Source organism: Pararge aegeria, chromosome 6, assembly GCF_905163445.1.
Source record: "Pararge aegeria chromosome 6, ilParAegt1.1, whole genome shotgun sequence".
Lineage (NCBI taxonomy): Eukaryota > Metazoa > Arthropoda > Insecta > Lepidoptera > Nymphalidae > Pararge > Pararge aegeria.
In genome coordinates this window covers 10,640,366-10,668,331 of record NC_053185.1, presented here as the reverse complement: position 1 = coordinate 10,668,331, position 27,966 = coordinate 10,640,366, and the positions used below count along the sequence as shown (strand labels likewise).

Below are 27,966 nucleotides of genomic sequence, written 5' to 3'. Positions count from 1 at the left end.
TCATAACATTTGACACTATTCATGCAAAATAATTTCGAATTTTAAGAGTACCTACAGGTGTTCCAAAGAATAAATAAGTTTCAGAGTGCTTAGAATGAAAATGAATACATTATACTGATCACGCAAGTAGTATTATGATTAGGATAAAATGGTGAGGATAGGTAGTAGATGTCATAATAATTCATTCTAGTAAGTAATTATAATATTGATTACTTATATGGTTTTAAACTAATTACTTAGGTACTATTATTGTACATTTAGTCATTATATTTCTTAAGTTTTTACAAGAAAAAATAGCAAAAAAGTGTTCGAATATCTCTGAGAGAGATGATGAGAGTAAGTATTTACTAGCTGTGCCCGCGACTTCGTCCACGAGGAATAGTAACTTTGGAGGTATAGTGACGTTCAGGATTTATTTATTTATTTTAAAACTTCTGTCATCAAACATACAAACGAACTCTTCAGCTTTATTCAAATAAATGATAAATCGTAAAACTCTTTTATTAAATTTCTTATAAGTTGAGGGTTCAATCTCTTTCTAGACAGATAAGTATTGTTCTTTAAAATACAGTCAAGTTATTGTAATTAATTTGTTTTTTTACATGTTTTAGCAAATGTAAGCTTATAAATCATAAATGTTTATTAAGAAACAGTTACTTCCATGGAAAACGACATATAGGTCAGTTGATTTTTCGAATTTCTTATCAAATCTTCAGTTATTTATTAATCTGCTTGATCTTTACTATGGCTATGTTAATTCAAGCTCACAATGTTCCAATTCTAATACGTTTTTCTAAGATTTAAAGTAAACTTTAATAAATAGTAATAGACTAATAGGTAATTGCAAGACTTGCAAGACTCTTGCTGCAAGACCAAGACCAAGACCAAGACTGGGAGCGCAAGACCAAGACCAAGACCAAGACCAGGTGTATTGGCGCAAGACCAAGACCAAGACTGGCTAAGTCTCGTCTTGTTCTTGCATTTGGGCAACACTAAGGAAAACCTTACTAACTCCTGCGTGCTCACCGATGCAAGGTCGTGTTTCTTAGTTCGGACTTTTGGCATGAGGGCAAAATATACAGTCGCTATTCAATTCGTCGTTTTGTCGCCAGAAAAAACTCCTAGTGATTATTTTTGTATTGTTTTTTATACACAATACAGAGTATACTCGAAGGACCTTGTTGCGTACACTTAAGCACATTTTTTATTACATTTATTATTTATATGACATAAAAAGAAAGAATTTGGCTACTAAACAGTACAATTTTTTTGTATTCTTACAAGTCGACCTCAATTATCTTAGTGTAACACGATAATCATGTAAATAAGTTTTATTATCTCTCCTCGATTGCACAGCCAGATCCCTAGCATGGTGTCCCACTTTCGCGCCGGAAGCTAAGACCGGTGTTGAAAGTCACCTTGCTGTAAATCTAGTTGGTAAACACTGTCATACTTCACTGAATCCCAATAGAAAACGTAGATTAGGTACCTATCTCGTTTTTTAATTGATACATTTATTGGAACAATAAAAAAAACGTAGATTTGAATCACAGACTGACTGATTCTGTGGTTTAAACAATATGTAAGTCAACATAATATACTTTACTAAAATAATAAGCGAGCCCTTCAGTCATATGAAGTAAATCATAACCATCTTCAAGTCCAATCACGCCAAGTTACGGATCCTGGGGTCCTGATTGCGAATGCCCGGGCGGGCCGAACTTGTCAGAGGTTTTCCGTAAAAAAATTGCAGTACCAGCTCGAAATCAGGAATTTGGAACGTTAAGCTGTCGGCCTGATGAATATGTTGGTAACAAAAATGGGCACCGTGACCGTTGTCCTGTCTAGGCTGTCCATGGCAAACGAGTCAAATATGTAGGTAACTCAATATTATAAAGGCATACGTGCCTGGCTTACCGGGTTCAGCCACCTTCGGCTTCCGGACATAAAGTTGTCTCCCTGATATGAGATGAGGCTAAATGTGCGAACATCTCCATTCCCAGATCAATAGAGCCAATCCATCAGGTCTTTTAACATCAACACAACTTATTCCCGATGGCACAACAAGATAAGTTTTATTCTGGATTCTGTTTCACTGATGGTGGCGTGTCTGTGCAGCGTAACCAGCTAGTATTGCTCGAAATGAGTCTTAATAGGAGATAAAGAGAAGGAAGTTAAGAAAATATAGGCTATAACGATGTCTCGGACTACGGGGTGGACGAACTGTGAAGTTAAATGTACGATTACCAACGGAAATATACCTTGATAAGATAACACGTTGCTTAATCGAAGGACGATAGGTACTAAACCTAATACTGCACCCGCAAAGGATTCGATTTCAAAAATAACAGGAAGTTCCGCGTTATTTGTATGACTCAGTTCGTTTTGACTTCGAGACTAGGTACCTATGTACAGTGGCAATTATTATAAAAGTGGTCGTCTGCGACTTTGTTTGCTTGGATATTTTGATGTTTAGACATGCCTCAGAACCCTGAAAACCACTAATCAAAATACTCTTGCTCTGTGAAACACAAATACGTATCTATCCCACTAAAACTGTAATTTCTTCCGGGCTAAAACGGAACCTATCTATGAGCTATTTCAGCCTATATATAGCAATAATATAGATATACAGACGAATAGACCATGTTTCATTTACCATCTTATCCTTTGTAGATTTAAATTTGTTCCCCTCACTTTCAAAGATTTAAATTTCTAACGATTCTAATTATGAAAATACTAAATTTAATTCATGAGCTACTGAAAGAAGGTTTTATTTCGTTAACGCCCATTTAAATCATAGAGCCTCATTTGTTTTTTAATGTACATGTATGGATACTGGAAATCATCGTTCTAGCGTATCCTATGGTTATTAGTTCTAGTTACTAGCTTACATATCAAAATTCAAATTTTTTTTATTCATGTAGACCTTATTACAGGCACTTACGAAGCGTTCATACATTTAACATGTAACACTAATGTTAGTGATAGTGATAACTGCATTCGTTAACTTAAAACTAAAGCTAGGAGAGTTCAAAAACGCGCCCTGCTCTAAGAAGGTCCCACTACAAACTTAGCCAGGTTTTTTTTTATTATCACCATCTCACAATCTAGTAAATGTTTAGCTGTGAAGAGCTTTTTTATCATACATACAATCCTTAATATTATAATAGGATTTTTCTACAAGCTTACGTTTTATATAAACTTTGAACTTATTGAGAGACATCTCAAGGATTTCATCTGGTAATTTGTTATAGAAAGATATACAATTCCCCTAAATAAATTACTAATTTAGGCAGCCTAGTAAACTGCACTACAGGTTTATTTTTACGTCTAATATTAACGATTCTTTAGACGAGACATTAAACCAATATTACCTACGATACAAATCATCAGTAAACCATTAAGCTTATTAAAGTCCACTGATGGATTAAAGTTCTCGCCTAAGGAGCGGAAGTGGCGAAGATGGTACTTACTACTTAGTGGTAGCACAGAGGACTCCGCCGTTCTCTATTATTAAAAACGATACAAATAGTTACTTATATATAAAAATCTTATATCGGATAAATCGCAACCGAAAAATGAATAAAGAAAAATTGCCGAATGAAAAAATAACTTGAATTAATAATTATTGTTCCACTTATTAGGTAATTGTACCTATGTTGAATGTAATATCGCTGAATAGATAATAGTATAATAATTAGAACAGGTGAAATCAAGCGAGCGGAACCGCAGACAAAAGGTACTGGTTAGTACGTGGATTCTATAATTATATATATGGTTTCTTTAGTGAATGCACACTAAGTATTTGATTTCACTAGACCTAGTTTAATGAAAAAATTACCTCTCTGAGCTCTACTATCCTAATGGCTTCCCAAACAATAGAAAATATTCTTATTTCAATATCTCAAAAAAATCTCATTCCTTCAGCTCATATCTACATCTTTTTAATTTGTGATTAAACTAAGGTAGGACCTGTACTTTTTTCTATAATAATTATATCCGGTCACTATCAAATATGGAATATCCTTTAGGTACTCATCAATCATCATCATCATTGCAGTCTAGCTTAAAATAACTTACCTCTTACGTAGGTGATTGAAGTAAACAGGTAAGTAGATAGGTATATTTAAGGAGTCGTAATGTTCTACGTATCGGGTCGCCTCGTACCTGGTACGAAATGTTTCGCACCAACTCCCAGCGCTTATAAAAAATAATCAGGCTAGAGGCTACTCGGAAAAAATATATTATGTTACTGCTCATAACACTCATCAACCCTGCATAATTTAAAACAAGTAAGTAATTTATGTATTTTCTAATGACCATCTACTTTCATCGTTATACAATATTTACTAAGGATATCAAATGTTGACTTTTAAAAAGTGTAACTGCAGTGCCAACTTCTTTCCTCTTTAGTTGAATTTGCCTGTCGTACGTTAACATGCCAGTAATAGAATCCAGGACTCGGAACCGGATTAACTTTACAATATGAAAAATATAGTTCAAAAGCACCGGAGTTCCACAGAAACTTGTATGTTAAAATTATGTGGCCCTTCAAATGGGGACAACATTTAGGCTGTCATTTGTACTGTGAGTCAGTGCACAGACTGAAGGTCTGAGTATTATAAAGAGCTTCACACACGCTGTGACAGCAGAGCACAGAGGCGTCTTTACCTATGGAGCTAGGTGTACATCGCAAACGGGCGCGGTGTACCGCGGTACAGGGGCTACGGTCTCTCCTCCCTCCATATACTCTCGATACGAAATGACCGATCAGCTGATAGAATGAAGACAATAGTTGTTTTTAAACATTGACGTACCGTTTATATAAAGACATGTTAAAATTATTACTTATTCGATTTTGACCGCGCGCTTTCGACGCTACGCTAGAGTAATGAGCTAGAGATGATTCTGACTGATGTCCGTCTGAAGAAATCTTTGCTAATGCAGCTTGTTCTTTCCCCATCCCACGCGTGCATGACGACTTGCATAATAGCTATTGTACATGATTTTTTTATTTCATATACATATATGTATGTATAATACATGTACCTATATATATTAAGTTAGTTATAAGTTTTTATTTTTTTATTTATTAGGTAGGGAAACTAGCTTAGGAACTACAAAAATGAGAAACAATAGTTAATTAGTTTCATTAATATTATACATTGAGTATAACAAGATTAGTCGAATGAATGTTCGCTCATATCTAGCTGCTATCGATATGGTAATGTTTATTTTATCCAGACTTTTTGTAATAACATGAACATACGATTAACATTTTTGATAACAACTATCCCAAACCATGAATTACAAGCGACAAAATTTATTTTTGCGGAGATATTAAATAAATTAACCTAATTTTTATTTGCGTCCAGTTCGTCCGTCACGACTTACACACACACGCACACACACACACAAACAGTCCACAGCAAGTTTCTATGAGGTGTGTCCTAGTTATAGAAACTTGTTAGCACTGCTACGTAAACTATAAACCGATCTTGAAAAAATGTTAGAGTTGTAAAGTCTTTTAAATTCAGAATGAGATATCTTCGAAAGAAACCAACGTTGATGACATTTACAATGCGGATTAAAAACCATTGTACTCAAGACTGAAGCATCTGAATAAAATAAGCCTAATCATAATATAATAGTAATTGTCAAAAATTAAGTCGCACTTTAGGCTATGTGTAGTATTACGGTAACGGAATTTTATGCACTTGTGCATTAAGACTGTGTTATAACCCTTTGGAGCACAGTGCATTATAGCAGGTTATCAGTAATACATACAGGACAAAACATTGACGTAATCTTTTGCGTAAAGATAGGGGCTAAGTACTTTTTACCCAAAATAATTACACAGTTCCAATAGGAGAAGTCAAAAATGACATTATGTATAAGTACCTACTTCTTCATGCTACAAAATCTGAATACATATTTATGACATTAGCTATTAAGGTATCGTGTATCATGTATAAAATTTGTATCAAATATATCCCATTATGATTTATAATTAAACATTTCTTAGAATTATAACAATAACCAAAGACCACACTCCATTACGAACGCCTTATTTTAGAATACTATGATTTTTAAAAAGTATAGTGCTAAATTTATATAATGTTTACTTTTTGACAATAACCTTTGTGGATCTTCCAAGTATACGTGACATTGGCGAAATACAACGTGCCGTATTGGCACACCTAAAAGCCAAAAAGTCAGCCAGAAGAAGAAGAAGCTTTTTTTTTACTGAATTTAATAACCTTTTATCATGAAGTATCCAGCAATGTTAAAATGTCAAGCTACTTTAAGGTAAGCACGGTATAATGAAAAACATTTGTGTAAATATTAATTTATTTATCATACTTTTAGTACAAAAAATGTTATAATAATCAATAAGTAATAATTAAAATAAAAGCAATACAAGCTATCTTTTAATATTTTTGAATGGTACAAGTTAACTATATAGAATATGGATATTTAGTTAAAATAATTTTAAATATCTTTGGTTATTTATTTTTATCGTGGACAGTAGGTATTCATAATCAAAAACCATAGGAGATCCAAGATATAAATATATTTAAGGTATCTTTTAATTAAATTGTTGATGAAGATAAACGATTATGCCACTTAATACATACTCATATTTTGTTATCACCAGTTTTCTGATTTACCTCTCGCTATATAAGTTAATTTGATTTACGTCAAAAGACGTAAGACAGATTCTTTGTAACCCCTTAGGTTTCTGACTTTCCCATACTGTTCCAGTTCAAAAAGGCAACTTTCTTTACTTAATTAATTAATAGAACCTATCAATCGACCAAAATATTTATATTAATTTAATATCATCGTAGTCCCTTGTGATATTTATACGATAAATAAGCATCAACACCGTGAAGAATCCCAACGATCACGCCGATATACTGGAAAATAAAATAAAAGGGAATGTTATTTCATTACAATTAGTAAGTAATATACTAACCTAGTGTTTATGTATTCAAATTAGAGTCCGTAACTCTACTAACTAAACCGTCCGTAACATGGTAAATACGAATAGCTGTTTCATTGTTCATGCAAACAAAATGTGACCCAAATTAATTATTTGTACTTAATTCAATGTGTTCCATCTATACAGAATGATACCCCATTAAAGAAGATATATATATAAGATAAAGTAAGAAAATAAACTTAATATAAATAAAACTTAATAATAGCAATTTCTTCGAGTAGGTATTACGGAGGTGTTTAGTCAACATATACTATACAAAATATAAAAAACACAACTCTCGGACTCAGTCTATCTATCTAGGAGCTGGGGATCCGTAAAAATAGGACGATTTACCATTTAGATACTTACGAAACCCTTTGTATTATTATGCATTAATTATATCAACCCATTACCGGTCCATTACAGAGCACGGTTCTCCTCCTAAGGTGAGACGGTTTTATATTAATTTAATAGTAGTCCACCACGCTGGCCCGGTGCGGACTAGTGGACTCCACACGCATTTTAGAACATTATAGAAAAGTCTCAGGCATGCCGGTTTCCTCACGATGTTTTTCTTCACCGTTGAAGCAAGTTATTGCTTAAAACGCAGATTACTTAGAAAATTTAGAGGTAAACTGTAAGTTCTCACGACTGCACTAACACCACTTTAAATTATAAATAATAAGATAGTTTAATTTTCAACCTAATTTCGATGCCGACTCTACTTACATAAACAGCGGTCATCGCAGGGTATGCAGCGTACATATTGACGAGAGCATACCGTGGGTACAAGTAAATGTTTACAGCAACGCCCATGTACGACGATGCCGACAAATACATAAAGCAGGCCACCGCATTGAATATAGTCTCCTGTAAGTAATAAATCTAATATTAGATTACTTATTTAGAAGTGTATTTAGGCACCTAAATGTTTAATTTGTGATCTCCGTACATGACCAGGTATCATACAAGATCATTCATCATCGACCCTCAGTCACCTCGCAAAATGAGAAGGGTTTAAGCCGTTGTCCACCACGCTGACCAAATGCCTGATTGGTTGACTTTGGAGAATTCTTATTCTTTCTTAAAAAAACTCGAATCTAGATTAAGAAATCGGTTCTTAAACCGTCCGTGGGGACAGGCATCAGTGTACACTACTAATAAAATTGTAACAGTTGTACCTATTGTACAAATTACTTACGACAGACAGAGAGAAAAAATTACACCATTACGACTAATCAGTAAGGCCCTAAATTATTTAATAGCTTGTACATCGCGACAGAGTAGCGTTCGACTATCACATAGCATATACCAACTTTGTAATTGTGTTATTCAGTGCATGCTCCGAACCACCGTTGATCCTATTATGCCCAAAGCACAGATAAAGAAATGTGAATGAGTACAACGATCTTTTTCTCCGTCCCGTCCAAAGGGTTATCTTGAACATCACGACAGAGTAGCGTTCAACTATCACATAGCATTGACCAACTTTGTTACCGTGTTCTTCAGTTCATGCTCCGAAACACCGTTGATCCCATTATACCTATAGCATAGATAAATAAATGTGAATGAGGACAACGATCTTTTTTTTCCATCTCGTCCAGAGGGTCTCTGACGAGGCATCTGTACAAATATTAAGAATGGAAAACCTGTTTAATTCAAGTAAGATCTTTTTTATTAAGTTTCAAAATTGTCGTCCTTTATTGGAGTAAAACGTAAGGACATGTCTACGATTAAAAATGGTATTTAGTCGTTTGTCGTAAGTACCTACCTACCTTCCAACATATCACTTAAAATAATCAGAGAAGTACCTGATATTATATTATGATGTTCAAAGTGATTCGATAGTGTAAGAATAAGAGTTTTAGTATCTGCTAAAGTACCACTTGAAGATTTCTAAGATTACCTTCTTATGACGTTATTAAGGTTATCATAATGCACATAGATAGCTAAGGTTGCTTGAACACGGGCAACTCCTATCTTCGTTAAACAAAGAATATTAATATTAATATCATACTACATGTTTTTCCTCCCATAGAAATATTATTATCACGGCGCCGCGGCAGGATTACGTATACCGAGGTATATGAGAGCTTATTTAAATTGCAACGGAAAGCTAAGCTAGCACGAATAGTTTTCTTCGCTCCGTAGAATCAGTTGATATTATAATGTATCCGTGTATCAGTTTATTGAAAGAAACATGAAATTTTCAGGTATATTAAAGTACCGACAGTACTAATTATTCTTGACGTAGGAGACAAAATTGTTGCAGAGACTAGTTGGTATTGCGAACGCGCCCTTAGATAACACAAAGTTGTCCATTTAACTTTGTGGATGAATTTACTACCTGATTGTTTTATTGTGTTGCAATTAAATACGGTCTATTTGTTGTTCTTTAAACCAAATATTTGCAATTCAAATTTTTTGTCGTGTCTGTATGATTGCAACGAAGGTGCTTGCGTACCGATAGCCTAGCCTCTTGATATCTTTATATTCAACTATATATTTTTCTTTCTTGCTGTTTTTAATTCTTCATGTACCTATTCTTTTCTTTCCCATCACTTATTGCCAAACTGCTCTGCTCAATGCTTTTAATTAAAATTTTCTACTTTTGTAAATTAACTGTAGGTACTTTTTCGGCAATGTTTAGTCTATGTTATATGATTGTTATTATATATGTATTAAGTTACTTCCGTGTAATGACTGTTTTTGTCAAAATAAATAAAAATAAAAAAAAGATACTGATAATTAAATATACATTACATTTAAATAACAAAACTGAAAGATAATATGTCACGCAGGCATGACTTGTACAGTTATGAGTTTAGTCATTTATGACCTTATCTTAAAAAATAAATATACCTTGAAAATATGGCAGATAATTTAGTGAATATTCAATTGTAATGTACTTTTATAAAAAGCAAAGTGTCCATAAAAAGTATCACTAAATACGTCATTTAGAGAAATTAATATTATTTAAATTAAAGCATGAATCAATTTTATATACCCTAAATAGTTTACCTAAATAATTTCCATTGTCCAAGCTTTGTAATGAAATCTACACGTGTATGTGGGTGAGAATTATTATATTAAAAATTTTAATAATATGATTTAGGATCATTATTCATTATGACCTCTTTACTGTTGCTATAGCATTCGGTGTCCCCATTTGACCTTACATGTAAAAACAGCTAATCGGCTGTTTTTATGTTACTAAAAGGTAACCAGCTACGACCGAAGCCAACAGAAATTGTTATTTTAAATAATGAAATAGGTAACCCCTCGGTTTTGTACAACATTTCAAACTAGCCTTGTTAAAGTAGGTACCTACTTAGGTATTTCTGGTAGGCAAAAAACCTCATCTGATCAGGTAATCTTCATGCCGCCATTATAACATTTGTATCAAACTGATAGCATTGCATTTTAACATATTTTAATACATAGGCATATTATGTTCGCGTTATCAGACATGGGGTTTTCAAAGAATTCTGACCAATCAAAGCTTGAATTTTAAGAATAGCTAGTTATTCGATTTATTTCCAGTTGTAACAAATTAGACATATTTTTATATGTTATGGTTTGATAAAGTATGTCAAGTTTATATGGATCATATTTTTTATTGATGACCGAAAGGTAAAGTTGGGAACCCTAACCTATAATTCTTCGTTTTGATTTACAGAACCGACAATGGAGACTGAACTTACGGACTGGTAAGTTTGAAAGTTTAATGACAAAACCCTAATAATACCTAACAACGTTTTTCTATATATATGTATATTCTAAGCGAAATTAACCAGTTTTTAATACTGTACAAAATTTTCGTGCGCGTTTAATCCGCAACGCCACCGGGGGGCAAATTTTACCAAACCCCAGTTCTTTTTTGCGCGCGAATTTTAAATCGAAATTCAAGTATTTATCTCTTTATGACTGCAAGTCTTATAAAACTGCGATAAAGGAAGCTCTTTGGCAGTTGTATATAAATATGTATGTATGATTTCAAAGAAACTTACAAAAATAGACTGTCGTATTAGATGCTGTGAGTTAGACGATAACACATAGCAAGTGATCAGGAGTGCAGTCGTGAGGAGACACGCTGATGCGGTGGTGAGGAATCCATGGAATGCGGAGCCCATACTGCTAGCTTCTGAAAGGCCATACTTCACTAACAAGCTTTGACACAGACCGCCTAGCATCTGAAAAAATATATAAAATTTGAGTTATCTGAAATACTTAGATTCAAATTCAAAAATACTTTTTTTATGTAGGCCACAGGCCCTTATTAAGCGTTAATAAATATTATATGTTACCATTATTGTGAGGTGATGGTGAGAACTAGATTCGTTTACTTAAAACTTAATATGTACAATAGTCTATAGCATGACAAGATGGATATTATAATCAGCTCACTATCTCTTATAGGACTGGCATATAACCCTTGTTAGACCCAACGCGTTGCTCAAGTTTAAGATTGCGGGAGTAAAGAAGTCCGGTTTTTAGGTAATAATTATATCAATTATAAGTTAGTGTTGATTAATGGTACCAACAAAGTCTTAACAACTCTCCGATGACCTATCTATTTACTGACATGGGTCAATATTTGTTAAAAAGCAGATTTGCCGCTCTTTAAAATAAAGATATTTAACATTAACATTAAGAGTACTATACGGCTGCGAAACTTGGAAGTGCACTGCCTAACTAGAAAATAAACTGCAAGTCTTCACTAAGAATTGGCTGCGTGTCCTTTTTGATATTTTTTGGCCTGAAAAAAATACCGATTCAGATCTCTGGGCCCTTTCTACAGAAAAGCCTATCCTTGACGAAATACTCCGTAGAAAATTGAACTAGATAGGCTGCTATTTCAATAGCAACCTGAGGGGCAAACGAAAGCCTGGCAGACCAAAGACAATATGGAAGCGATCTCTGGGGGCGGAAATATCTTGGATCTCGCTACAGTCTGCAGCTCGAGATAGATCTGGATGAAAAAAGTAGTCTCGGCCCACCAGGAGTTAAGCGACGTAAAGAATAACCAGGTCACACCACCTAATATTGTTTCTTATATTGTATAACTCAAGATTAAATTGACATTCCAAGATTTGAACCTGCGACTCTGCCTCGTTAACAATTAAACAAAACTTACTAAAGAAAGTTTATCCTTACATGTTAACTTATTGTATGATTATTTTCCTCTGTTTACCTCGTCTAGCTATTTATTCACAGAATTTATTGTGAAAAATACAAACCTAGTCTTCCATATTTAGTAAATTGAAAGAATTTCTGCAAAACTCGTAAAATTAACATGATTCTTGTAATGGAAGTTATAAATCCTTGGACTGGAATTTATACGACCAGTTTTGGAATAACTGTAGTTTTGGCTAATTATAGACCAGTCACCAGTGGGAAACATGGCTTAATGAATTCTCCACATAAGTAGTCACAAGTTGCTCAGTCTCAGAATAAATACATGTATAATTTTTTTAGTGCTTAAATTGATTTCAATTTAAAATAAAGGTAAATAAAAACGTTGCTGATGTAAACCATTTAATGACAATAGTTAATACATAAAACTATAAAACTATTAAAAGGAAAGAAATCAATTGAACACCGTTCCACTATAAAGCCGTATAGCACCTAAAGGAGACCTCAATCAATGTCCATATTGCCTATTGGGATCACTGCACACACAATGCAAACGAGTATCTCTTTAACATATAAATTATAAATTTATTTCTTTTTTTTTAGTAATAATTGACGGACCAATTTGATGGTACCTGATGGTACCCATTTAAGTGGCCAAAGCATTAGCTATTAAGAGAACAAACCCTTCGCAAGGCCTTGGTAGCTACCTTCCCTTGGAAACCTCACAGAAATGTATCAACTCTTTTAAAAATGTATGGCGGCAAAGAAACAGACGGCCGATTGGACAGCTTGGGCGTGGGTTCGATTCCCACAGCTTGAAAATGTTTGTGTGATGAGCAAAAATGTTTTTCAGTGTCTAGGTGTTTATATGTATATTATGTTCATAAAAATATTCATCAGTCATCACAGTACCCATAACATAAGTTGTAGTTGGCGATGTGTGCGTTGTCGTAGTAAAAAATAAAAAAAGATAGACAGACAGACAGTTTTTTTAAAGGGCCATCTAAAAATAATTGCACAAAATTGACGCGAACGATCTGACTTTAAAAAATCTCACTTGCCTTACCCTAGACAAGAAGCTGGGTACGCCAATGCATGCAAGGAACACCTCCAGCAACATGCCTAGCGTGGGGATTGGGGACAAACCCTTCCTTTGAGAAGAGCTTTTGGTCCAGCAGTGGACTGTTATAGGCTATAGATGATGATCCTAATAATCCTAATCCTTGGACTATTTACTGTAAACGATTACAGTAAATAGTCCAACGACCCTTCGATCGTTTCAGTTTTCAGTCCACCGCACCACAGATGACCTATTAAGGCTTTAAATACATCTTAATATGTTTTTTTTTGAAGTTCCTATAATTATGCGACATTTCCCAAGGTTTAATCCCTGTTGCTTGATAATGTATTATATTATCATGCTTATCTATGCACATACCATTGCATTGTTTGTGAAGTGATCACTCATTACAGGATATTTAGTACTGATAATATTGAAGCACTATTGTGTAGTTAACACAACCTACTTATACTCTATGCCTATTCACAAAGCCATACTTTGACAAATTTAAAATATAGTTCTTATAGTAAGATTTCGAAGTAAAGGCATCCGTCTAAGGCGTAATTTGACAAATTTAAAATATAGTTTCCATAATAAGATTTCGAACTAAATGCATCCATCTAAGGCATACTTTGACCAATTTAAAATATACTACTTTTCCTAGTAAGCTTTTCGAAGTAGAGACATCCATCTATCCTACCTAAAGGCTGCACCCTTATTAAAATAGACCTACTAAAACTACATTATTTAATAGCTATACCTAAGCCATACTAATATTCAAAATTCAAAAAATTCAGCAGTTTCTACTGCCTCACTCGACTCCCTCTCCAGAGTGTCATAGTTTTATCTCTTGGCATTTTAGATATTACGGATTTTTATGGGATAGAATAAAAGCAGAATTATCATCTACTAACTCCACCATTCTCAAATAGGTTTTAATAATAGTACAGCTATTTGTATCAGAGCTCTGAGTACTACCGCCATCCTTAACTCTGCTGGCATGGCCAACAAGCAGCAATGCTGTGTTCCGGTCTAAAGGGCAAGTTTGCCGGTGTTTTTACAAGCACATACCTCTTGTGCATAAAACTTAAGCCTTTTAGGTCGTGTTCCATGTATTAGCAAAATGTTGCTCTGTTTATAGGCAATTGGTTCCACTCAGGAGTATGTCGAATCCCGAACTCATATATTATAAAATATGAGCAGAGATACGGTATATACGGTCGACGCTAATGGCATTGCTGTACTATTTATTTATTTGCAAGTAAAGAAACAATTGAAAAGAAAAGTATGTAATGGCGAAACTTCACTTGGCCTAGATTTTTCGCGATTTTGTATGTGACAATGTGTAGAAAGAACATTCGTTAAGTATATCGTGGAGCACGGCCGGCAGTGCCCCCACCGAGTCGAGCTTTGATTTATTTGGGCAAATAATGCAAACAGCTAAAGCCTGTACCCCGGCTCGGTCGGTTTTTGATGAGTAATCAAAGAACTCTATACTTATTTGCCAATTTTAATTATGAACTGGAACAGTTTATTCGGAAATGGCATGTTGTTTTATGAATTCTTCTAATGTTCGGCCAAAAATACCGCTGTCGCTACACAAATAGGTAGGTACTCAATGCCAAGTGAGGATCCATCATTGAGGTCACTCTTATGATGATGACAAAGAATTCCTACTGTCCAGTTTTTTCTTAATATACTTACTGCTTGAGCTAGTTTTATAACACCGTGCTGTGAAGTCAAATACCCGAAGTTGATGCACTCGCAACATCTGCAGCAACAGCACTTGATTCCTTTCCCACTACCACCAACGCCCGGAGCCACTCGCACAATAGTAGGACCACGAGTCATTGTTTAAAAACAAACATATAACTAATATAACCTTTTCTAAGTTCTCTCGATATAAAGTTCGCGTGTGTATAAATGAAGCCACGTCCAGACACAAAATGAAATATTCGCACCGACAGGAAATTCAGGAGAGTTAAAATATTTCACCATTCGCACATTAGTATTAGTCACACAATATATTTAGGTGTTTGCGTTCACGCATCCCGTAAAAAGTTCACTGAACCTACCCCTTAACCCAGTTCTTTAACAATTTAATCGAGCAATTTTTTAGTTAAGTAGAACGTATTTTTCTCGCAATTATGTAGAGTAGGTATATGTATACTGGATGAAAAAATAAATAATTGTTCTTTAAAATGGATTAGAGGCACGTTAGACACGTCAGAACAATCCCAGGATGTGCTCCTAATTTAAATGTCTCGTCCACTGCGGGCGCGTGTTAAAAATAGTTGCCGCACGAGCGCAATGCGGAGGGTGTTCCGCTATTTTAGGGTTAATGTTTACAGCTGTCATCTTTACCACGTTACTTAGAAATGCCTATTTTATGAATGCGAGAGTTTTCCCCTTTGTTCTAACCAGTGGCGTGACAGGGTTTTGACCAGGGTATGCATAAAGCAGGTACATGGCATAAAATTCCCCTCTAATACGAGTTATAGAAAATAATTTGGGTATGCAGTGCTTTTGTGCATGTATGAAGTGCACGCCTCTGGTTCTCACAGTACGTATAGAATTGTTATTTTTGCATAGATATAGTTTATGGGCTCGAGTGACTCATCGATTATTTTATCCCGGAACAATGCGGTTGAAAGGAGGATTCCAATCTTACCAGCTTAGAACCGAAACCGCAAAGACAAACTTCTCCTAAAGCGTTCGGAAGAATATAATACGGTTGCTCAGGGATACGGTCTAACGTTGCTACTAAAAGGGGATTACAAAAGAGATGTAATGGTTATTCCACCAAGAAAAGCATCAGAGGTCAGGTGGTCGGTCGTAAAAAAATCGCAGTAGAGGGATAAATCTAAAAAAAAATGTTATTACCGCTTAATGCTTATTGGCAGACTAAATAGATTTAGATGGGGAATTTATCTTAGTAGGCCTTGAAATAAAAAAGATACTTTTTCTTAAAGTATAATAAATCTAGATTTATAAAAATGTTATGTTGGTTAGTGTACACTTCGAAAACTCAAAAAGTTCTGCACCGATCGAGCTGTAATTTTAGCAGAATATATAATCCGCACCATCTATTTTTTGCTTCAGTCACATATGCGCGACAGCGAAACTACAGTTTTTTTTAACGATCGATGTTCCAGTGACCGTGCCATCTGCCGAAAGCGAGAAAAACACTCGCTAAAATATATTCTTTGTTTTTTTGTCATTTCTCAACCATTCCATAAAAATGTGCCTCAGCGAGTCATTACAAATAACTGAGTGGGTAGGTACACGACATATTTCAATAAAACAACTTCATCACATTTGAATTTTATTAAGCAAATATAAAAAAATAATTTATTAGAAATTCGTAAGTAGGTTTCACCTGCATTTAGAATAAATCGTCAATAGAAAATTTAAAAAGCGCGTAATATGCACAGGCACTGAAACAGTTAACTTGCACATATATGTTAATTCCTTTAGGTTAGGACCACAAGTTTACTACGTATACGTAACCTACATACTGGATTTACCGTCATATAGATTTGCATCGAAAACTAATAAAAGAATCACAGGTAGATATACCTACCTACCTGTTATTCTTTATTGTAAATAAAAAAGGGTAACTTGAATTCTTACATTATTTTAAAGGCGGTTACGTAAGTAAGTGTTAATATGTATATCTACTTAATTCATCATCATCATCATCATCACCATCATCATCATCATCATCATCATATCAACCCATTACTGGCCCACTACAGGGCAAGGGTCTCCTTCCACAATGAGAAGAAATTAAGGCCGTAGTCCACCACGCTGGCCAGGTGCGGATTGGTGGACTCAACACGCCTTTGTGAACATTATGGGGAACTCTCAGGCATGCAGGTTACCTCACGATGCTTTCCTTCACCGTTGAAGCAAGTGATATTTTAGTTGCTTAAAACGCACATAAGTTAGAGGTGCGTGCTGGGATTCGAACTCGGCCCCCCGAAAGTGAAGTCACCGGGAAATCCTAACCACCGGGCTATTACCGCTAGGTAAGTCATAAAAGGTATATATTTACTTAATTACGCATCAATAATATTATCTTGGATTAGTCAACAGGTAGGCATGTCTTCCGAGTCGTAGAAAGCAATCCATGATTCTGAAAATATAATCATTTATCTACTTCGGCAAATAAATCTAGAAATACGTGTATTTCTTGGAAAACATTTTAAATAAAACAATAACTGCAATCCTTAATAAATCAACCTATGATTATTTTTGGGTAGTTTAATAATTTATTTATAATATTTTATAATTATGTAAGTCTTTTTGATCAATAGTACTTATAGATTACAGGGTCCCTAAGGGTAATTCTGTCATTTAGTATGGAGCTATAAATAATATCTACCTCGTCCAATTTTCCCAACCATAATGCCACAATAGTTAAGTAAAAAAAAAGGGTTTTTCTTTAGTATCTAAGAAAATAATTTTAAAAAACTACAGTAACTGTAAACTAAAAAATATCAAAAAGATTCAAAATTATAAAACAAGTTTTATTAAAATGTGTCTATAAATATCAATGGCAGCTCTAACGTTCCCTGCGTCTGTCTTAGGAATTAAAAAATCTTGACCGATACATACAAATTAAATCGGGGTTCACTCTTTTTATTATGAAAAGAACGCTGCCGATTGATCTGGGGAGTGGAAAAGAATGCAATTATTGTCTAAGAACTGATGCTGGAATTTTATTTACATAGTATTTTCAGTCTCAAAGTATCAAAGCATTCTTTGAGATTTTCCAATGCAAAATCCTTCAGAACACAAAAAATAAGTAATATGTTTTCGTTGCTTCTAACCTATTGGTTCTATTGATCCATTTTTAATATAATATTTGCGTTACGTATTTTAACTACGAAGTCGAAACTAGCTTTGAAAGAACAAGCCGAGTCGAGTAGTAGGAAATAAATAGTCCTAGGTTTGCTACTAATTAGGTAAGACTTACGTTAATTTAGCTTCGGTAACAATAGAAACAGTTTCACAGCTTAGCTTGGCATCATACAAGCGATAATAGATAAACGGCCTTAGAGTTTTGATCAATGCCCGTGTTACATACCATAGCCGCAACTACCTTATGATCAATCACTGAAATGCATTACTAGACATCGGAACTTAAGGTCTACTGAATGAACACTTAAAGCAAATAAAAATAACTTCTTAAAACGACGGCAAATATTAGATAATATTTATAAACTAACTTGGCCGTACAGAATCCAACAGTATTACTATTCTCTGTCAATAAATATTCTATAGAAAACAGGCTGAATATATACTTTATTTTATATTATCTATAATCTATTGAATATCTATATCTATCTATTGAATCCGCATCGCAAATATAAGGAAACAATGCTTCCAAAATAAGTGTGTATTATTAATAAATGCATTAAATTATTTTTCAATCTGCAGGCATGTAAAATTTCATCGATTTATATAGACAAACCAAGCTCACAATTAATCGAAATTGCGGCAGAGTGTGTTATTTAAAAGTACCGCACATTGTGCAAGTTTAAATGACAGTGAGGTAATATTTTTTCTTTCAGCCTTTAAAGCTAATAATAAATAGTGAAGGGAAAATACTTAAAAATAGTTTAGAGCATATGTATATATGTATTATTGAAAAAAAGCGCCATCTGCTTTATTACTACAATTTTTGTAAGATGTAAACGTCTTCTAAAATGCAATATTACAAAAAATTGTTTGTAAATTTTAAAAAACTTAAAATGCTTCTCCTGTATTTTTAAAGTGTAGGTACTTAAGAAGTTCAAATGCCACGATAGGACCGATTTGCTAAGAAGGTACTCAGCAAGTAGAGAACCGCCATCACTAAACCCATTACCTGAAAAATTCATTAGGTACATTAAAATAATAAAATAGCAAAAGTGTCAAACATACAATATGCTAAATCGGTTTTACCAAAATCTCTGAGCTAAATAAACTTGGACAGGTCTAAATAAACTTGTCTTCTAAAAATTATAAAAGAAAAATCACTTTAATCTAAATTTCTTATTTCGCCAAGTAACGTCCATTTGGCACATTCAAATCTGTGATCTCCAAGCTATTTTTCTTTACGAAATAAAACGATGTAATATTATATTATATTTTCCCTAAATATTATCAGGTAGGTATAAGTAATAAAAATAACATTATATAAAAAAGCCGACCTCAACCTTATTACTATTTTCATAATATAAAAAAAAAAGTAAAAATGAAATCTTACCGCTGCAGCTAAATATGGCTCAAAATCTCCTCTGTAACTACTTTTTTGGTGATTTACTTCAATCATAAGTGTTAGTCCTGCTGCCAGATACATAACAAAGGCTATCCCGTGGTAAATCACCTCCTATAAATTACAAAATTAAATAAGATGAATGAGTCGTTTTACCTACGAACACGTTTCATATTTCTTTGGTTTTAGAATGTCTTATTTAACTGCGTTTTAGTTTTTGGAGTTAAGTACCTACTACAGGCGATGTTAGAAATATCTATAGTCCGCCCACACATAGTCAATATTAATGACAATATTTTTTACCGATATTTCAACTTCAATACCTGCCTACCAATAACTTGTATGAACAAGCAAAATAATTGTCATTATGTTGAATATTGACAATGTGCTATGCACACACATAAATATTTATGTGTGTGCATAGCAGGGTGAATGCAGTGAATGTGGGTGTTCAGAAAGGGTGTGTATTAAGTCATCTTTGATTATAGTGCACAATCTTTGAATTTGGTTAAATTTATCAATACAACGGGAAAAATAATAAATAAAAACTTTAATATATTTGATTTAAGTTTTTTTTTTTAATCTTTATTTATTTGGGACTTTTATCCAACCACGGATATGCCAGCCCCATCATCCCTTAAGTAACTAGGTAACAAAAAACTTAATTATTATATTAATACCTACTATAAGAGAATTAATGTAACAGATACAGTCTGTTATTGCAGCCTACGCAAAAATATCTCAACAACAGACCTGAAACCTTCTGTGGTAAGTAATTTCGAATCTTGAGAAACAGTTATAAACTACAGGCAATAATATTATAATTACATTAACCTACCCCAAAAATTACCTTAGCAGAAAAATAACAAAGAATTAATTGAGGCATTCTGATATTTATCATTTTATCATTCATCTGATATTTTTGGTGTTTTTCTCGATATTTGGTAAAATTTTCAAACATAGATACGTAACGTAATTTTAGATTGACTGGACACGCATATCTACTCATAGACTTAGAGTTTTAGAGTAAGTTCAAATATTACCATGCGACCAAATAACATGCTGTAAAGGGCAAGGTTTATCTATTTATGATTGTCTTGATAATAATGATGGGATGGGATGACCAACACGCTGGCCGACTGCGCATTCGTATAGACATCGCACGCCTTTGAAAGCACTCAGGTATGTTTTCCTTTATCGTTAAAGCTAGTGATATTATTAAATTCCATATTCCATATTCGTTTGATTATGTTACCTACATAATAAAAGTTCTAACTCCGAAAAGTTAGAGCTTCTAACCATTAGGCTATCACCGCTTGTAGATTATTATACCTACTTAGATATTGAATAAAATCTTTGCCATAAGAATAATAATATTTGGATATGTATATTTTTAAATACTTACATAAATGGTTTTTGATATCATCGTTGACGTCGACAATGATATCAGACACGAAAGTAATAGACAAAATGTGCCGATTAGGAACGCAACGGATACAAGGAGGTAAAATAGCTCAGGCTTTTGTCCATTGTAACGCGTATATCCAGGCTCTAAGTAGTAGCCCACAACTCCAACACATGCTGCTCCAAGCAACTGAAAGAAAAAAACACAACTGCTCTGGTTAAATTGTTTTATAACATCCTCATCAGCATCAGACTCCCAGTCATGGGCGTACCCTAGGCCATAAGGACCATGGCCTGGGGCAGCAAGCGGCGAAGGGTGACGCAAGCAGAAATTCGAGTGAATGTACTTTCCCCGGAAAAAGGCATAGTTTTTATGGGATCGGGCTACAGCAAGATTCCGTTAAAACCTCTTCTCGCATAAACGCTTTTGCATTTATAACACTGGTGGGGCGGCACAGCGGACGCCTGCAGTTCTAGTGTAGAATAAATGGTGTTTCAGTTTATTTCTGAATGTCTTTTAACTCTCTTCATTCGTTATCGTAATTAAAATAAACAAATTTTGGGGCTTTGTCTTTTGGACTGTGGTGTCCGGGGGCTCGAGCTCTTTTTAAAGAATTAACATAAAGGGTTATCGAGTCAACCGGTGTTCCTAGAGCGGGCAGTTGCCTTGGCCAAAGAATTTGTGTGGCTATCCAAAGGGGCAATGGTGCGAGCATCTTAGGAACTGTGCCTCGCTACGGTGGTTTCGAATCATTTTAGATTTGATTTATTTTTACATAGTTTATAATAGGTTATATTTATAATATTAAAGCAAATAAATAATATCAATTAATTGAAAAAAAAATATTTGTTATTTTTTTTTTCAATTTTCTATTATATTCGGGGCGGTCAATCTTGCCGGCCCGGATGCTGAATCCTAAAATAACTAATAAGCCTCTGCTCCCAATGTAGAACTTTCAATCTTAGTAGGGGCATTCTGACTCGCACTGTTCGGTGGTACTGGAAATTTCTTGACCCCAAACTAATAATTTTAAGCCCGACACGGAGATTGTTTCCACGCACTAACCATTAGACCAACAAGTCAATTTGACATCAAGTTTAATATCAATACAAACTAAAAAGTAATTGCTAATCCTATGATATCTATTATACGTATGATGATATGTATCCTGTATAATATAGTAGTAAATATTATATATATTGTATTTATAAAATGCTTGTACTATTACTTGTTAACGTATCCTCTTTGGTTTCAGAGGTTTTTTTTCGCAGTAATTAGCAAGCGGAAGACAACTGGTTTTACGTATTTAGGAAAATATTACTTTTAATGGGAAAATTCTATTACTATTGCCTGAAAATAAAAAAAAATATTATTATTATTATTACAACTGGAGAGCATTTATTTAGGTTTAAATTAACTAAAAATTAAAAAAAAAAAGTTTACCTAAACATGAAAGTTCGTGGAAACGGGGCGCACACAGGTCTGTGGGGGATCGGCGCGGCCCTGGTTAGTTAGGTATATGGGATGCTTTCCAGTTGTTTTAACGATATTAATTATAGCTCGATAAGTAGGTAGATTCGTAACGGTTGATGGAAATAGATTTAACGCATTCAGAACTGATGACTGCACCGGATCATATACATCTTATAAACGTGGGTGCTAATTCGATTATAAACCGCTGCTTATGATCGAATATTTACTTAGTTAGGAGATACCTATAGTATAGTTACATAGAAATAATATTTTTATAGTTCAATATCAGTTAGTTTAGTTGATATAAAACAATTTGGCCCACTACTTAGCTTTTGTTATTTGCCCTACAGTTATGTGATTATGTCTGTCATAGTTGTGCTTTTCTGTGAAATAAAATTGAACTGTTTTTAGTTGGCATGGTAAAATAATGACATAATTAATAGCCTGCAACAGTCCACGGTTGGACTTAAAACCTCGGAAGGGTTTAATTATCATCTTCAATAATACCACTATATACCTACTATATCTATAACAGTCCACTGCTGAACTAAAGGCCCCTCCCAACGGGAGGGTTTGCCCATAATCACCACGCTGAGCAGACCGGTTCGTGGTCACTGTGGATATTAGCATAGAAGGAGCTTATAAATCGCCTAAAAATCTCCACGAGTAGATGGATTGGTGATCGCAGTAAATGGTACCTGTTGTCCGTTCTCTTTTATGTTTCCTTAGTCACCTATTACGACACTCGGCCGCGGGAATAGGAGGGGTGGTGACAACTTTATTCTGATCTGCCGTTACCACATCTAATGACAGTGCATAACACAAAACTTGGAAAATCTAATGAGGTTTATCATCATCCTTACCTCATAATAATGAACAAAGCTAATATTGGTTGTTTAATGACTTTTAAAGAGAACCTGAGACGTATTTGAATTTATGAGTTTGGAGTACATGCTACTTTAGAAATGTATAGGCTAAAATGATTTCTCATATTTTTTTAATGCAGATGCACTGTAAATAAACATTGAATTCATGCCGCTATTCTTTTGTCACTTGTACCATTGGTTTGTCTCTCTGTTCACACACGCACGTAAAAAATAATATAGTGACGTGAGCGGTGACATCATTCCTCTGTGAGTCAAGGATTCTCGCAACAGCAGTATAAATTATACTTAAAATATGCCTTACTCCATTTTATTATTAAGATTATAAGGTTTGGTTGGCCGTTCTTTGACGAAGCAACGAAGCTGCGGTATTTTTCTTTTAATAATAAATGTTTCTTTAAATAATATTAAAAACTAACTAAAACAAATAGTCTATGTTTTTTGAGGTTTTTTTAAATCCATCCGAAGCGGTAACTTTTCTCCGGATACGAAGGATACGTCTCCAGATTTCAAAATTTCTTGGCATCCTGCAAAAAAATTGCGTCTTTCACTTTGCAATATTTCGCCAAAATTGGTTTAGCTGTGCAGCCGTAAATAGATACCAAAACCTTTATTTACAATCCCTTGGTGCTGTACCTAAACATATCCTTAGGCGATTTCCAAGATGCAAGCTATATACGTGCTAAGTTTGATTAAGATCGGTGTAGTAGTACAGCCGAACATACACACTAGCCCCAAAGTAAGCATAGTTTCTGTTATGGGAACTAAGATAGCTGATTAATACTTGTACACATAAATACTTTTAATATTCAGATAAACACCCAGCTACTGAAAAACATTAATGTTCATCACACAAACGTTGTGGGAATCGAACCCACAACCTTGGACGAGAAAGCAGGGCCGCTTCCCACTCTGCCAACCGTCTGTTTGGCACATATACCTATATCTTGCATCCTTATCCAAAAGATGGTAGCAGGCTAGCGGGCGATACATTGATGACCCCTAATGGGTTCCTACGCGACATCGTAAGGGAATGGTTAATCGTCTTTGTCAGTAGAGTGGTAACTAGCCCCAGCCGAGGCCTTCCGCCAGATCATACCAGAGAAAAATAAAAATTTCCAAATTTACCCTGCCGTTGGCCGAGGCACCTCACACATATAAGACGCATTAACCACTGCGCCAGGGAAAAATGAAAATGAAAAAGACTTGTCGACCTCCCAATATTTGAACATCAACATTGGGAGGTCGACAAGTATATGTTTGAAATTAATGCAGCACCTGCTGCTTCAATTACATTTAATTTACTAAACGTAAATACGTAGTCGACCATTCATTCTTACGTGTCAGAGATGATAAACAGTCATTGAACCAACTGAAATCAATAAAGTCGTCATCGGTAAAATTATCGATATTCAGCTGTCTATTCGTGGAAATTAAGTGATCTTTTAAAAAAAATACATATACCTACGTATGTAGAGTTAGAGATGGTGTCTATTCTTTGGTGTAACCATTAATAACTCGCAGTTATCCATGTTCTTCCTCGGCGTTTATTACGGGTGTTTACAAATCCTATAAGAACCGTTTGTTTTCCTTTGTTAAAATACTTTTTATCCCACGATATTGTTTTTCTTTGTTTTTTTTTGGTAGGGCGTAAGAATAAACAAACAAACATACTTTCGCATTTATAATAAGTTTGACGTTGATACGATTGAAACAATAATGTAGAGTAGGAATAAGTACTAACGTAATATTAAACGGTAGGAATTTATAAGCTCACTGATATAGTGTAGCAAAATCTAACAGATACTTATATAAATCAATGTGTATTGATATTGGATTTTTTAGAATTTAGAATTATTATGTTCACTTGAAATCTGCTTTAAACGAATTACAATTTTATTTTACCATAAACATTCAAAAATATAAGAAATACTTAGTAGGTAGATAAAAAAGGAAAGGTATAGGTTAACCATAAAGCGATCCCCACCATCTTTCTATCTTACCCTCTGCTAGTTGCCTACATGGACAGCATATGCAGGAGATAATTATCCCCTGACAAGGGATAAAATAATTAAGATGTCCACCTGCCTAGGACGGCATCAGTAAATAGGAGCAGTTTACCCCGGTTCATTTATTTGTTACACGTATATTACCTGGATATTATTTCTACACGTGCGGACAAGATACAATTTTGTCCTTTCAACAGGGAGAAAAATGTTAGCCGAGCTAGCCGTTCAGGCAACATAAGTATATAATACATAAGTATGTATTATATACTTATGTTTTATGTTACAAATAATTAAAGTAGAAATAAAAAAAATGTATGATTACCAGTTGAGCAAGTTTCAACAGCCCAGGAAAGGTGCCCAGATAACCGGTGTTTATGAACAATGTGTTGCCAGATGTCGTAGTGGTTGTCCTCGTGATCGTGACCGTGTGTGACATGGTGGACTGCAGCTGGAATGTTATTAAGATTGTGTCATGACCCGATTCAATTTTAGAATGCAACGTTGCAGTTTGCATTTTTCTTGTTTGCTATTTTTAAGCATTTTAGGGTCCTCGAATTCATCGTCAGAATAAATTAGTAATTAAAAAAAATTAAAACTACCACATTTTAGTACTTTTAATATTTCGAAAAATTTTAACAAAATAATTACTTTATATTTTCTTTAAACGTAAATTTGTCATTTTTAAAGCGGACAGACATGAAGTTGTATTAGTATGTTATATATTGTATTAGTATGTATATATTAATAGACTATTAATAATTTAAGTATATTCAAACTCACTTAGCAGCACCCAGCACCTCAATGCACTAACTGAGTACTGAAAGAGTTGCAATAATAGGGCTACAATTCATTCGTTAAACTTTAAGTGGGGAAGAAGGCTCAAGTAGGTGAAGGTATTTACTTTCTTGTATGGTATTTATTGTTTTACTTTTTATTTTATTCTTAAGAATGTTAACTTATAAAAGAACATACAAAAAACATACTGTATTTTTTATTATTTCATATAATATAATTATAAATAGAATAATGAACGAGTGAAAAGGTAAATGGTGTCTCACTCATCACCCAAAACAGCGTGCTAGGTCGTCGTGTCGGCGTTCGTAAGGTTTTTGTGCCGAGGTCATGTGCTGCCGCGAATAAATATCCTGCACATTGCATGGAAGTAGGTACTTACTAAACGCGGCGAAGATCATGTACCAAAATAAAACCAAGAACTTATTGTTTCATACGCATAAACCATTAATTAAAAAAACTACCTAATTGAGAAACTGATTCTGTTCTTTACAAGGAAGTTTTTTTAATTTCGTCTACTTGAAACTAACGTGTGAACGGCATAATCAATTTTCATGAAACTTTCCTTTTGTACCAATTTTCTAACGTAGTAACAAAATCAAACACCTACCTCAAACCCACATACCTGATAAATTCTGAAATAGAATAATCTAGTTCACGAGTCCATAAAACAGCGACATCGAAACAAGGAAAATACCTGTTTTAAGCTGTATTTTGTTGATTTTCATTGAAATAATAGTAGGTAACCAGTATAATGTAGAGAAGTCCAAATAGTTTTGTAGCTTAGGGATAAAAAGATAAATTCCACTGTTTTACATCATGTTTCCCGTACACTTAAATTTTCAGGGAGCTACTAATCCCCCGAAAATCCCCATTTACCAGATCTTTAAAATCGTTGTATCCTTTGCTCTTCTTATAGATAAATAAGCAAGGAGCACTCTTTGGTAAGCCGGTAGATAGATAACACTTGTAACATTTAATAAAAAATAAATAGAATAGTCATTATTCTTAATATAACTATTATTGTCTCTCATTATTGATCTGGTACTTCATAATAGCTGATATAACTAGTAAGCTTTTTACGAGACCACAACCGTAAGTATTTCAAAACAGTGACTCAAGGCGCGATTCAAATATAACTCCGGGCGCTGACAAAATAGCCTATTACTATATATCTGCCTACCTAAAGTGACATAAGATGCTAAAATTACTAATCTATCTACTTACGATTGCTTATCTGCGACCAGCTGGTACAAACAAAATAAAAGAGTGGAAAAAGCGCGTTAACACGACTGGACGCTTGCGAGCGACTACAGCAACGACCCACGTCCGACGGAACATCTGAGTCACTGTGTTTGGCGCATGCGAGAGATTAACGTCAGACGTTTATAAGAATAATATCCAAGTGCAATGTTCTCTGAATTTAACTTAGGCAAAGATATTTTTCTCCTTCTTGCCCTTATCCCATGTCATGGAGAGTCGGCACAACATCTACTTCTTCCAACTGTCATGTTGCTTTGATTCTGGCATATTTTTAACGACTGTCTCCCTGTAATTGTTATTCCTAATAGAAGATTTTTGTAGCAAACAATTTTTTTTTAAAGCAATTTACTTTAAAATGTCTTTTTTGTTTTTTTTTTATAGTAACAATTCACGGGATGAGTAGATTTCGCACCTGTACTTGGTAAGAGGGAACCATCACCTAGAAAAATAGCCACTCTTCGTAGGGTCCACCAAACTGTATTTAATAACATCGGCAATAGGGGCCCTTTGCTTGGCGGCAGAAATAATCAGCTCTGTGACTAAAAGTTCTACTACTGTCGTAATAACCACCCTTTGTGTCCATCCAACCGTCTATCTGTAACATTATGTAAGAGCTTTCCTTTATATTTTCGGATTATAAAATGAATGAGAAAATTATAAAATGTTTACACAGATAGGTGATGGAACTTTT

The 27,966-nt window shown here is 34.3% G+C and overlaps 2 protein-coding genes across 3 annotated transcripts; both read right to left on the bottom strand.

Moving 5' to 3' along the window:
• Positions 1-6,582: 6,582 nt before the first annotated feature.
• On the bottom strand, positions 6,583-15,404 carry LOC120624597 (protein singles bar). The gene is made up of 4 exons (XM_039891239.1): positions 14,889-15,404; positions 10,999-11,181; positions 7,718-7,858; positions 6,583-6,923 (listed from the first exon to the last, which is right to left on the bottom strand). Exons 1-4 carry the CDS (start codon positions 15,033-15,035, stop codon positions 6,846-6,848), a joined length of 549 nt encoding a protein of 182 aa, XP_039747173.1. The 5' UTR covers positions 15,036-15,404; the 3' UTR covers positions 6,583-6,845.
• A 2,479-nt stretch (positions 15,405-17,883) lies between these two features.
• On the bottom strand, positions 17,884-27,338 carry LOC120624624. Of its 2 annotated transcripts, XM_039891275.1 has the most exons (6): positions 27,240-27,338; positions 26,001-26,037; positions 25,543-25,668; positions 20,855-21,043; positions 19,441-19,563; positions 17,884-19,059 (listed from the first exon to the last, which is right to left on the bottom strand). In XM_039891275.1, exons 3-6 carry the CDS (start codon positions 25,654-25,656, stop codon positions 18,985-18,987), a joined length of 501 nt encoding a protein of 166 aa, XP_039747209.1. In that variant the 5' UTR covers positions 25,657-25,668; positions 26,001-26,037; positions 27,240-27,338; the 3' UTR covers positions 17,884-18,984. The 2 variants fall into 2 exon arrangements, with proteins under 2 accessions (XP_039747209.1, XP_039747208.1); XM_039891274.1 differs by lacking the exon at positions 26,001-26,037.
• Between the last annotated feature and the right edge of the window lie 628 nt (positions 27,339-27,966).

Coding starts and splice junctions, on each gene's coding strand:
- LOC120624597 (XM_039891239.1), bottom strand. CDS start 15,035: ATGACTCGTGGTCCTACTATTGTGCGAGTGGCTCCGGGCGTTGGTGGT. Junction 11,182..14,888: donor TTATAAAACTAGCTCAAGCA/GTAAGTATATTA, acceptor ATATTTTTTCAG/ATGCTAGGCGGTCTGTGTCA. Junction 7,859..10,998: donor TAATACGACAGTCTATTTTT/GTAAGTTTCTTT, acceptor TATTACTTACAG/GAGACTATATTCAATGCGGT.
- LOC120624624 (XM_039891275.1), bottom strand. CDS start 25,656: ATGTCACACACGGTCACGATCACGAGGACAACCACTACGACATCTGGC. Junction 21,044..25,542: donor TGTTGAAACTTGCTCAACTG/GTAATCATACAT, acceptor TTTTTCTTTCAG/TTGCTTGGAGCAGCATGTGT. Junction 19,564..20,854: donor TGATATCAAAAACCATTTAT/GTAAGTATTTAA, acceptor TGTAATTTATAG/GAGGTGATTTACCACGGGAT.